Source organism: Cyclopterus lumpus, chromosome 24 (assembly GCF_009769545.1).
Source record: "Cyclopterus lumpus isolate fCycLum1 chromosome 24, fCycLum1.pri, whole genome shotgun sequence".
Lineage (NCBI taxonomy): Eukaryota > Metazoa > Chordata > Actinopteri > Perciformes > Cyclopteridae > Cyclopterus > Cyclopterus lumpus.
Genome location: NC_046989.1, coordinates 15,535,716 through 15,549,075, shown reverse-complemented (window position 1 = coordinate 15,549,075; position 13,360 = coordinate 15,535,716). Strand labels below are relative to the sequence as shown.

General features: G+C 43.2%; 1 protein-coding gene across 1 annotated transcript; it reads right to left on the bottom strand.

The window, feature by feature from the left end:
- Positions 1-5,168, bottom strand: LOC117727449 (adenylate kinase 7-like). The gene is made up of 18 exons (XM_034527773.1): positions 5,085-5,168; positions 4,809-4,967; positions 4,131-4,245; positions 3,947-4,041; positions 3,751-3,861; positions 3,473-3,556; positions 3,306-3,394; positions 3,130-3,220; positions 2,964-3,041; positions 2,708-2,857; positions 2,380-2,508; positions 2,126-2,231; positions 1,670-1,798; positions 1,515-1,580; positions 1,186-1,383; positions 468-685; positions 179-337; positions 1-81 (listed from the first exon to the last, which is right to left on the bottom strand). Exons 1-18 carry the CDS (start codon positions 5,166-5,168, stop codon positions 46-48), a joined length of 2,097 nt encoding a protein of 698 aa, XP_034383664.1. The 3' UTR covers positions 1-45.
- Positions 5,169-13,360: the final 8,192 nt, after the last annotated feature.

Genomic DNA, 13,360 nt, shown 5'->3' with positions numbered 1-13,360 from the left:
AAAAACAGAGCCTCAAATATATAACATCTCCTCATGAGATCAATGTTATTGTTGCTGCTTGTTCCGTAGTAGATGTTCAGCCTGCCAAAACAAAAAGTTACATATCAGCAGATTGAAAAGAACACATCAGTATTTAACAGAACTATGCTCAATATGAGAACCTCTACTGTGCAAATACCAAAAAGTCGACGGGGTCCTCTGGTTTGATCTCGGTGCACTCTAACATGGCTTCAGTGAGCGACGGCATCACGTACTTCATCAGATAGTTCCTCAGAGGAAGAGAGTGAGCTTCCTGCAGCTCCAACTCCTGCCGCTGCACCTCGGACAAATTCCTCTGCTAATGAATTATAGGATATTTTAATTGGCTGATATTGTTTACAAGTCATGATGTTCTAGCGAAGTACATAAACCCAATGTGGCATGGTAATTCATCTCGACCATTCATGAATGCATTTTACAGCACTGACCCACTCCTCATACTGAGCAGCCATCTCAGCCAGTGCAGCTTCATTCCTTCGTTTCTTCTGAGCAGCATCTCCCGCCAGCTTCTGTTTCCTCTCTTCCTCTTTCTTTTTGTTCTCCACCTCCTGCTCCTCTGGATTTAGGCCATAATTTTTGGGAATCCCCACCGTATCTGTGATCTTCTTCATGACATCTGTGTACTCTGAATCAGCTGTAGTGACCTCTGGAGAGGGACAAGACACACTTACTTTGAAGAAACAGAACCATTGGGAAGTGACCTCAACAACTTCAACCGTCACGTCAAAACGACAATTTCCCTATTAAGGGGGATGAGCAGCAGCTGAGAATATATAGATACTAGTGTTATCACTCATCTAATCTAATTCTACAACAAAGCAAATAAGTATATTTTGTGAAAGGTATTAACTGTTTCTTTAAACTGTTTTTCTAAGAAGAAGCATGCTCTTCAAAACATGAATAAATTGTGTTTACAGGAAATTTGATTTCAAGAAAAAGACCCCAAATTTGTCTTCGACATGGACACTTTTTTCCTGTTGCCTCGTATAAAACGTGACCTGAAGCGCTGTTAAACACAGACAGAACGTCACAAAAACCTGCTTCAAATGAACCAAACTCACCTTTTCTATAATAACATGTTTTACATCTAAGGTAAATATTCCCCTGATGGTCTAACATGAACGGTGTGTCTTTTGAGGAGAGTACCAATATGTTCTGGGTGAATCTCCAGCTCATCAAAGTAGTCCAGCAGGGTTTCCTCCGCGGTACTGAGTTGTCTGTATCTCGTCAGGCGAGGCACGAATTCCTCCTGCGTGTAACGCATGTTCTCCGCCACGCTCTGTGGAAGTCCCTGAGCTCTCTTTGTCAGGAAGTCATCTGTCGCATTGAGGGCGAAAACATGCTCTGCAAAACATGAAACAAGTTGAATAAGAATGTGTTGTAACATTAGACAAGAGACTTTGGGGGATTGCTTTTTATTCTGGAACAATTGAATGGTTTGATTGGTGTAACAAAGTAACAAATACATCAACAACCTGGAGTGATCTCCTTGTTGTACACACGTGTTTTGGGCATCAAATCCTGGCTCTCTGTGTCCTCATCTGCATAATAAAAATAACCACATCCGCATTAGTGTTATCGATATTAAAATAAACATTACAGCGTAGGTAAATGAATGGATGAAACATACCAGAGAAAATCCGCTTTGCCTGCTCATAAGACTTGGGGAAGCCATTGAGAACAAATCCTTGGTTCCTGCATGGCTTTGAATTCAGCTTTTCTTTTAAAATGTTAAAAACTAGATGGTCAGCCAGTCGACCTAATGGACCAACACAGTTGTTGAAACCTAAAGTGAGGAAATAAAAGACCCTCCATGCAACAACAACCCAACAATAATCCAACTACAGACTTACCAAATGCAAAGGTGTCAAAATGAGCACAACCCTCTGCCTCAGACCTGTTTCTGGGTAGGTTATTGAGTAATAATATGTATTTTTCTCACTTTAAATATCTTATAGCAACAGTTTTAGTATACAGGTTTGAATTAATCCAAAAGCAGCTGTTGTCAAACAGCCCAACCACAGCTTTTAATGTCAATAAACCAAACCATGTTGCTCTTATTTTGCGCCGTGGTTCTCTAACTAACCTGCATTCATTTCCATGCTTTGGTTCAATTCTTCCAGTTGTTTCTCTGCAGCAGTCACTTCCTCTTCACTGACAATTTCAGGGTCAGCTTCATTCACGATCTCCTTCTGTAGCATAGAACATAGAAGGAACACGAAAATGAACAATGAGTCAATATTTGTCAGGATTCTCAGATTGCAAAGAAGGCCTTCCACAAGAGGGCAGTAGATTTCCTTTAGTTACTTCACAGTATTGCAATGCAATCCTTTCACTGACCAGCTGTGTGAGCTTTTCCTCAATGACCTCTTTGATCTTGATGTGGTGTATTTGGTAATGACTGCAGAGCTTCTCTGCAATGGTGGTTTTACCCACAGCTGGAGGTCCAACCAGGCAGATTCTGATTGGCTGTGACAATTAACGAGAAAAAGGAAATCGTGGCAGCTGTTATCTAGTATCAAAATAGCTTTTACGCCCCGAATACCCCATCAATGTGTTTGTAATGTTGTGGGTTACTTTACTGACACATTGAATCTGGTCATACTGTAGATTGGAGCAACAGAAATTATTGAAAGATATTGAAATATGTCCTGCTATCTGTACTCACAAGAAGCTGCCTGGTGTTTTTGTATTCCTCAACAATGCTCGCCATGTTTTCAACCATCCCAGCTTCAGACGTCCAGTTGAGACTGAAGGAGTCTTTTATAATGAAAGCATCCAGGCGGAGGTTGATATTAAGGTATTCCAATTCCTCTTGCTGAAATAAATTCCCAAAAGTAGAAAGACTTGAATGTGCACAATAAGAGATAATCCAGACTAGATTCTTAAGTATTTAAAATAAGAATACACATTTCACACTCTACCTTATAAGCCTTCATGGCGATGGCATCCTGCTCAGGTACTTTGTTAATTTTTCCAGAACCAAGTGTATCGCTTATCATCTGGAGAGTTAAGAGTCAGATAATAAGATAAATTTAGTTAGTTATACAACTCAATGTATTGCTGCATTATTGTTTTCAATAAGGTTACCTTTACAATATCCTCTAAAGTGTTCTTGGAGTCATCGACAGCAAGAATGTACTTTGACTTTGGCTTGAATTCAACAATGTTTTGGATCACTCTAAAAAAGAAACACAATTCAGCTCTTCATCACTTATCAAAAGAAAATAGCCACAGTGAATATGAGTACAGAAAATTAAAATCACCCTGCAAGATCATTTACGTGAATCATGGGGATATGATTTGTTCCCGGTCCAAAGAGAGGAACTTTTGGAAGCTGCATCAACCAAGAGACCTATTCAAAACACAAAAACAATGTTCAGAAGATGATACTACAAATTGGGATAGATAGTATACACAAATTAATATCTACCTTGAAAAAGTAGTGAAAGAGGTTCTCTCCCTCTCCATACTGAAGACCAGAAGCTACAACATATCCAGCAAGCTTGGAGTTTCTCTGCAAGATTGGAAAATCACACGGAATCTGTGATGTTTACGTGTTAACACACTTTCTTTTCATTTTAAAAGGCCTTGCTTAATACATTTCCAGGTATAAAATGATGATTATTAATAGCATGGAGTAAAATGCCACCAAGCTTGTTGGAATATTTGTTAAGTATGTTGACCTTTTCATCCCAAAAATGTACATACACCTCTGCCAAGTTTCAGCACAAGTTTCTCCAAAATATTGTGGTTTTTGAAATTGGGATGTGGCCTTTTTCTTCTGAACTCTTCCTCTGTGAGCAGAACATCTGTTTCTTCCTGAAGCAAAATGAAGCAAATGATTATACAAAAGGTTGTGTTTTATTCACAGGACAAGTTTGCCAAGATTTTCCTCTGGGCTCACCGGATCCTGCGGCTTGGTCATAGTCCAGGTCATCACACTTGAGACTAAGATGAACATTTTTCGAGACTTGAAGTTCTCAATCTCATCATTAAGCGCTGTTGTAAAATATAAAAACAAGTAGAGGTGTGACAAATGAAAACAACAAAGCCAGTCCACTGCATAATAAGCCTACTTACTCACTTACTTGTGATTGCCCATGTGGCTTCTTCAATCTGCTGTTGTGTAGCACTTTCTGAGATGTTGTACACCACGACGTCACACTCCAGCAGGCGTTCAAGAAGCTCGCCTCGAGTTGGTGACTACCAAAAGAGATTCGATATCCAATCACACATTGTCTGGAAATAGACATAATCTATATATCCAGTAGTCATTAGAGTTACTTGTTATGGCAAGTAAATGCAGAAAATGCCACAATATAAAATACTCAAGTCCTGCATTCAAAGTATTGTCAGCAAAACATACTTAGGGTAAAACTTAAATTGTTTAAAAAGATGCTATTAAAACATAAAAGTACTCTTGATGCAGAATGACTCCATAACAGAATCTTACACTTGGGGATGATTATTATTGATGCAGAATTTCACTGTTATATGTATATAAAGAGCCTATTTTTAACTGTGGATTAGTTGTATCTATGAATTATATTGTAGGCTACAAGTTGGTATGATTTGTATTCAAATAATCTGTAAAGTAGATTCTAAATTAATGCTAAATAGTAGACTTGTAGTGGGGTAGACGTGCCAAGTGACATACAATGAAAATAGGATCTCATGTATTGTGCAAGTACCTCTAAATCGTATGCAGCCTCAGTGTAATGCTTGAGGAGATGCACTGTGTTACTTTCCCCTGTTGAATGACTCACCGGATACTGTTCCAACAGAAAGGGCTGCTGATCATGTTTGCTGGACGGAGACACAGTCCCCACTATTTGAAAAGCAGGTTCACCTCGAGCGGAGGAGGTGTCTCCTGCTTCCACGGCTCCTTCAGAGGCCTCCTCATCCACGCTGGATGTCGATAAAAACTGTTGAGACGGTCAGAATAAACACTGGAAAACTAGTGGACGACAAGCCATGTTATATGAACACGTAACTTACAGCACGTAAGCGGCTAGCAACTTGTTTAGCTTAGCTGACGTTACCTTAGCGATGTGTTTGGAGGAATATCTGTCGACGTCGTTAATAAAAATACGTTTGGGACGCGTTTGTTGCTGTTCGTCCCCCATTTTAAAAAGACGAGCACATTTGTGGTTACGTACAGCTTAAGCTTATTGTATTAACGATTCACTTTATTACTAACTTTTACTAAAGATGTAACGTTAGCTAGGCTAGTTTAGCTAAAGTGAGTTATTGCTGTTGCGTTCCGGGTCCGTTACTATGGCCTCACATCGGTTGCTACGGGACAGCCAATAAAATGCTACGCTGAGAATGCGTCAGGTGGACACGTCGCGTGACTTCACATACTGCACGTTCACAAATGCCAGCCCAGGTGAAATGTTAAAGCCTGTATTTATTATGTTGTTGCTTAAAGTAATCCAGTTTAAACATATTGAGTCTAAACATAGTTGACTATGCATTCCAATTATGATCATGAGGATGACTATATGACTAACTGTACATATTTCATAGTGAACACTAATCTTTGCACAAATGTAACATTTGTGTTGCCCATTCATGCCCAATAGTGTATTTTTAGTCCTATCATGCTGCTGTTGCATTTATATAATGAGATAAGGGAGAAGTTCCACCATGTTGCTCTTTTCAAAGATTGTTGCCTATGATATAGGGGACTTAAAACATCAGATATATGGTATTAAGCTTATTATACAATTTGTTACTATTCATCTTTTACTTAGTAACTTAGTAAACGTATCAGTATTACATGATAGTCATGGTAAACGTGACATGATCGTCATGACAACGTGACGTGACATGATCGTCATGGTAACGTGACATGATCGTGAAAATTCCGAGGAATTATGTCAAGTCACGTTACCATGACAGTCATGTCACGTCACGTTGTCATGACGATCATGTCACGTTGTCATGACGATCATGGTTATGGTAACGTGACATGATTGTCATGGTAACGTGACATGATCGTCATGGTAACGTGACGTAACACAACGATCATGTCAAGTTACCATGACGATCATGTCACGTCACGTTGTCATGACGATCATGTCACGTTGTCATGACGATCATGGTCATGGTAACATGACGTGACATGATCGTCATGGTAACGTGACATAATCGTCACGGTAACGTGACATGATCGTCACGGTAACGTGACATAATCGTCATGGTAACGTGACATGATCGTCATGGTAACGTGACCATGATCGTCATGACAACGTGACATGATCGTCATAACAACATGACGTGACATGATCGTCATGGCAACGTGACATGACATCACCTTTATCAATTTTTCGGAAAGTTTCCTCTGGAATTCCACGGGAATTTTCACAACGATCATGTCACGTTACCATGACGATCATGTCACGTCACGTCACGTTGTTATGACGATCATGTCACGTTGTCATGACGATCACGGTCATGGTAACGTGACGTGATCGTCACGGTAACGTGACATGATTGTCAATGTAACGTGACATAATCGTCATGGTAACGTGACATGATCGTCACGATAACGTGACATGATTGTCATGACAACGTGACATGATCGTCATGGTAACGTGACCATGATCGTCATGACAACGTGACATGATCGTCATAACAACATGACTTGACATGATCGTCATGGCAACGTGACATGACATCACCTTTATCAATTTTCCGGAAAGTTTCCTCTGGAATTCCACGGGAATTTTCACAACGATCATGTCACGTTACCATGACGATCATGTCACGTCACGTCACATTGTCATTACGATCATGTCACTTTGTCATGACGATCATGGTCATGGTAACATGACGTGACGTGATCGTCATGGTAACGTGACGTGATCGTCATGACAACGTGACATGATCGTCATAACAACATGACGTGACATGATCGTCATGGCAACGTGACATGACATCACCTTTATCAATTTTTCGGAAAGTTTCCTCTGGAATTCCACGGGAATCACGTCACGTTGTTATGACGATCACGTCACGTTGTCATGACGATCACAGTCATGGTAACGTGACGTGATCGTCATGGTAACGTGACATGATTGTCATGGTAACGTGACATGATCGTCATGGTAACGTGACGTAACACAACGATCATGTCACGTTACCATGACGATCATGTCACGTCACGTTGTCATGACGATCATGGTCATGGTAACGTGACGTGACGTGATCGTCATGGTAACGTGACATGATTGTCATGGTAACGTGACTTGTCATAATCGTCCCGTGGAATTCCCGAGGAAACTTTCCGGAAACTTTTCAGAAAATTCCCGAGGAAACTTTACGGAAATTTACCGGAAACTTCATCACCTTCATCACCTTCATCACCCCCATCACCCCCATCACCTTCATCACCTTCATCACCCCCATCACCTTCATCACCCCCATCACCTTCATCACCCCCATCACCCCCATCACCTTCATCACCCCCATCACCCCCATCACCTTCATCACCTTCATCACCTTCATCACCTTCATCACCCCCATCACCTTCATCACCTTCATCACCCCCATCACCTTCATTACCCCCATCACCCCCATCACCTTCATATCCTTCATCACCCCCATCACCCCCATCACCTTTATCACCCCCATCACCTTTATCACCCCCATCACCTTTATCACCTTTATCACCTTCATCACCCCCATCACGCCCATCACCTTCATCACCCCGATCACCTTCATCACCTTCATCACCTTCAAAACCCCATCACCTTCATCACCCCCATCGCCCCCATCACCTTCATCACCCCCATCACCTTCATCACCTTCATCACCCCCATTACCTTCATCACCTTCATAAACCCCATCACCTTCATCACCCCCATCACCTTCATCACCTTCATCACCCCCATCACCTTCATCACCCCCATCACCTTCATCACCCCCATCACCCCCATCACCTTCATCACCCCCATCACCTTCATCACCTTCATCACCTTCATCACCTTCATCACCCCCATCACCCCCATCACCTTCATCACCTTCATCACCCCCATCACCTTCATTACCCCCATCACCCCCATCACCTTCATAACCTTCATCACCCCCATCACCCCCATCACCTTTATCAATTTTGTCATCGTAAAGTTTCCTTGGGAATTTTCTGAAAAGTTTCCGGAAAGTTTCCTCGGGAATTCCTCGGGAATTTTCTGAAAAGTTTCCGGAAAGTTTCCTCGGGAATTCCTCGGGAATTTTCACAACGATCATAATAGTCATGATAGTCATGGTAACGTGACGTGACACAACGATCATGTCACGTTACCATGACGATCATGTCACGTCACGTTGTTATGACGATCATGTCACGTTGTCATGACGATCATGGTCATGGTATTGTGACGTGACGTGATCGTCACGGTAACGTGACATGATTGTCATGGTAACGTGACATAATCGTCATGGTTACGTGACATGATAGTCATGGTAACGTGACGTGACATGATCGTCAAGGTTACGTGACATGATCGTCATGGAACCTGACATGATCATCATGGTAATGACGATTAAGTCAGGACGTTACTAGGGTTGCAAAGGGGCGGAAAGTTTCCTCGGGAATTCCATGGGAATTTTCACAACGATCACTTTACCATGATGATCATGTCATGTCACGTCACGTTGTCATGACGATCATGGTCATGGTAACGTGACGTGACGTGATCGTCATGGTAACGTGACATGATTGTCATGGTAACGTGACTTGTCATAATCGTCCCGTGGAATTCCCGAGGAAACTTTCCGGAAACTTTTCAGAAAATTCCCGAGGAAACTTTACGGAAATTTACCGGAAACTTCATCACCTTCATCACCTTCATCACCCCCATCACCCCCATCACCTTCATCACCTTCATCACCCCCATCACCTTCATCACCCCCATCACCTTCATCACCCCCATCACCCCCATCACCTTCATCACCCCCATCACCCCCATCACCTTCATCACCTTCATCACCTTCATCACCTTCATCACCCCCATCACCTTCATCACCTTCATCACCCCCATCACCTTCATTACCCCCATCACCCCCATCACCTTCATATCCTTCATCACCCCCATCACCCCCATCACCTTTATCACCCCCATCACCTTTATCACCCCCATCACCTTTATCACCTTTATCACCTTCATCACCCCCATCACGCCCATCACCTTCATCACCCCGATCACCTTCATCACCTTCATCACCTTCAAAACCCCATCACCTTCATCACCCCCATCGCCCCCATCACCTTCATCACCCCCATCACCTTCATCACCTTCATCACCCCCATTACCTTCATCACCTTCATAAACCCCATCACCTTCATCACCCCCATCACCTTCATCACCTTCATCACCCCCATCACCTTCATCACCCCCATCACCTTCATCACCCCCATCACCCCCACCACCTTCATCACCCCCATCACCTTCATCACCTTCATCACCTTCATCACCTTCATCACCCCCATCACCCCCATCACCTTCATCACCTTCATCACCCCCATCACCTTCATTACCCCCATCACCCCCATCACCTTCATAACCTTCATCACCCCCATCACCCCCATCACCTTTATCAATTTTGTCATCGTAAAGTTTCCTTGGGAATTTTCTGAAAAGTTTCCGGAAAGTTTCCTCGGGAATTCCTCGGGAATTTTCTGAAAAGTTTCCGGAAAGTTTCCTCGGGAATTCCTCGGGAATTTTCACAACGATCATAATAGTCATGATAGTCATGGTAACGTGACGTGACACAACGATCATGTCACGTTACCATGACGATCATGTCACGTCACGTTGTTATGACGATCATGTCACGTTGTCATGACGATCATGGTCATGGTATTGTGACGTGACGTGATCGTCACGGTAACGTGACATGATTGTCATGGTAACGTGACATAATCGTCATGGTTACGTGACATGATAGTCATGGTAACGTGACGTGACATGATCGTCAAGGTTACGTGACATGATCGTCATGGAACCTGACATGATCATCATGGTAATGACGATTAAGTCAGGACGTTACTAGGGTTGCAAAGGGGCGGAAAGTTTCCTCGGGAATTCCATGGGAATTTTCACAACGATCACTTTACCATGATGATCATGTCACGTCACGTCACGTTGTTATGACGATCATGTCACGTTGTCATGACCGTCATGGTCATGGTAACGTGACATGATTGTCATGGTAACGTGACATGATCGTCATGGTAACGTTACGTGACATGATAGTCATGGTAACGTTACGTGACACAACAATCATGTCACTTTACCATGACGATCATGTCACGTCACGTTGTTATGACGATCATGTCACGTTGTCATGACGATCATGGTCATGGTAACGTGACATTATAGTCATGGTAACGTGACGTGACACAACGATAATGTCACGTTACCATGATGATCATGTCACGTCACGTCACGTTGTTATGACGATCATGTCACGTTGTCATGACCATCATGGTCATGGTAACGTGACGTGATCGTCATGGTAACGTGACATGATTGTCATGGTAATGTGACATGATAGGCATGGTAACGTGACGTGACACAACGATCATTTCACGTTACCATGACGATCATGTCACGTCATGTTGTTATGACGATTATGTCACGTTGTCATGACGATCATGGTCATGGTAACGTGACTTGACATAATCGTCACGGTTACATGACATGATAGTAACTTGATGTGATGTGATCGTCATGGTAACGTGACGTGACACAATCATCATGGTAATAACGATTAAGTCAGGTCGTTACTAGGTTTGCAAAGGGGCGGAAAGTTTCCGGTAAATTTATGAAAAGTTTCCGGTAAATTTCCGTAAAGTTTCCGTAAAGTTTTCTCGGGAATTTTCCGTAAAGTTTCCTCGGGAATTTTCCGGAAAGTTTCCTCGGGAATTTCACGGGAATTTTCACAACGATCATGTCACGTAACCATGACGATCATGTCACATCACGTCACGTTGTCATGACGATCATGTCACGTTGTCAGGACGATCATGGTCATGGTAACGTGACGTGATCGTCATGGTAACGTGGCATGATTGTCATGGTAACGTGACATGACATAATCGTCACGGTTACATGACATGATAGTCTTGGTAACGTGACGTGACATGATCGGCTTGGTTACGTGACATGATCGACATCGAACCTGACATGATCATCATGGTAATGACGATTAAGTCAGTTGCAAAGGGTCGGAAAGTAAATTTATGGAAAGTTTACGGTAAATTTCCGGAAAGTTTCCTCGGTAAATTTCCGGAAAGTTTCCTCGGGAATTTTCCGGAAAGTTTCCTCGGGAATTTTCCGGAAAGTTTCCTCGGGAATTTTCTGGAAAGTTTCCTCGGGAATTTTCTGGTAAGTTTCTGGAAAGTTTCCTCGGGAATTCCTCCGGAAAGTGTCCTCGGGAATTTTCCGGAAAGTTTCCGGAAAGTTACCTCGGGAATTCCTCTGGAATTTTCACAACGATCATGTCACATTACCATGACGATCATGTCACGTCACGTTACGTTGTCATGACGATCATGTCACGTTGTCATGACGATCATGGTCATGGTAACGTGACATGACGTGATCGTCATGGTAACGTGACATGATAGTCATGGTAACGTGACGTGACTTAATTGTCACGGTTACATGACATGATAGTCATGGTAACGGGAATTTTCACAACGATCATGTCACATCACGTTGTCATGACGATCATGTCACGTTGTCATGACGATCATGGTCATGGTAACGTGACGTGACGTGAAATTTACCGGAAACTTTACAGAACTTTACCGGAAACTTTCCGCCCCTTAGTAACAACCTGACATGATCGTCATGGTAACGTGACTTGACATAATTCCTCGGGAATTTTCCGGAAACTTTCCAGAAATGTACCGGAAACTTTCCGCCCCTTTGCAACCCTAATAACGACCTGACATGATCGTCTTGGTAACGTGACTTGACATAATCGTCATGGTAACGTGACGTGACATGATCGTCATCGTAACGTGATGTGACAGGATCGTCATGGTAACGTTCCAATCACATCATCAAGTCCTCCCTGTTAAAACATCCTGGCTTCCCTCTCTCCAGTTGCCAGATTATTGCACCATTTACAGTGGTACCTCAACTCTCGGCTTCACTTCAGAAACGTACTTTGCTTGTTACTTGTGATTTCCTGCTAACCCCTGTTCCCTGTGCCCAGGAATCCCGTACCTGCACTTCCGCTCATCCGCCGCCGCTCACGCCACCTCACCACTCCATCTACGCTCTCCCGGTTCTATAGAATAAACTATTTACCTCCACCCAACCTTGCCTCCCCGTGTCTGCGTTTGGGTCCGGCACAACCGAACCCTCACAGATTTGTGTGTCAAGTTTTATTAGTATTAGTGGTGGCAATGAGTTGGCTTTCCACTACAAATCTTTTTTAAACAGGGTTGCAGGCTTGATACAGCCACTCTCAATTCATGCTCAATGTTGAGCTTCTGTTTTGAAGGGCAACAACAGAAAAGGCGATCTCACGGAGATTGGCTTTTGGCAAAACTGCAAGAATCAGCGAGTCGCCAATAATCTTGACCGTCGCGCAAGCGTAACCTGTTAATGGCGTAACGTAAACATGTACATGAAGGTACAGTCATTTCGCCATCCATCCATCCATTATCACCCGCTTATCCGGGGTCGGGTCGCGGTGGCAGCAGGTTCAGCAGGCCGACCCAGGCTTCCCTCTCACCCGCAACACTTTCCAGCTCATTCTGGGGGATCCCGAGGCGTTCCAAGGCCAGCCGGGAAATATAATCCCTCCAGCGTGTCCTCGGTCTTCCCCGGGGCCTCCTACCAGTTGGACGTGCCCGGAAAACTTCTAATGGAGGCATCTTGACTAGATGCCCGAACCACCTCAGCTGACTCCTTTGGACACGAAGGAGCAGCGACTCGACTCCAAGCTCCCCCCTGATGTCCGAGCTCCTTACCCTATCTCTAAGGCTGAGCCCGGCCACCCTACGGAGGAAGCTCATTTCGCTTGTATCCGCTTGTATTTCGCCATGTATTTATTAATTACTTTTAGGTCTGTGTACAGTTTGAGAGCCACTGGGTTAATATAACATCTAACATAAACATTGTATATATATCTGCAATGAATATTGACAGTCTTGTGGGAAAATGGTTTAAAGAAGTTGAAACTAACCCTCTTGTGTAGAATTACAGTCAAAATATCCTTATAAAGTGATGTTTTTTATCTCTGAAGCTAAGTTTAGCAAGATCTGCGGCACTCATTTTCTTATGCAGGACCA

Excerpts from the sequence above, each read along its gene's own strand:
- LOC117727449 (XM_034527773.1), bottom strand. The coding sequence starts at position 5,168 with ATGGGGGACGAACAGCAACAAACGCGTCCCAAACGTATTTTTATTAAC. Across the intron at positions 4,246-4,808 it reads TTCTGTTGGAACAGTATCCG|TCACCAACTCGAGGCGAGCT; the intron begins GTGAGTCATTCA and ends CTCTTTTGGTAG. Across the intron at positions 4,042-4,130 it reads AGCCACATGGGCAATCACAA|CGCTTAATGATGAGATTGAG; the intron begins GTAAGTGAGTAA and ends ATTTTACAACAG.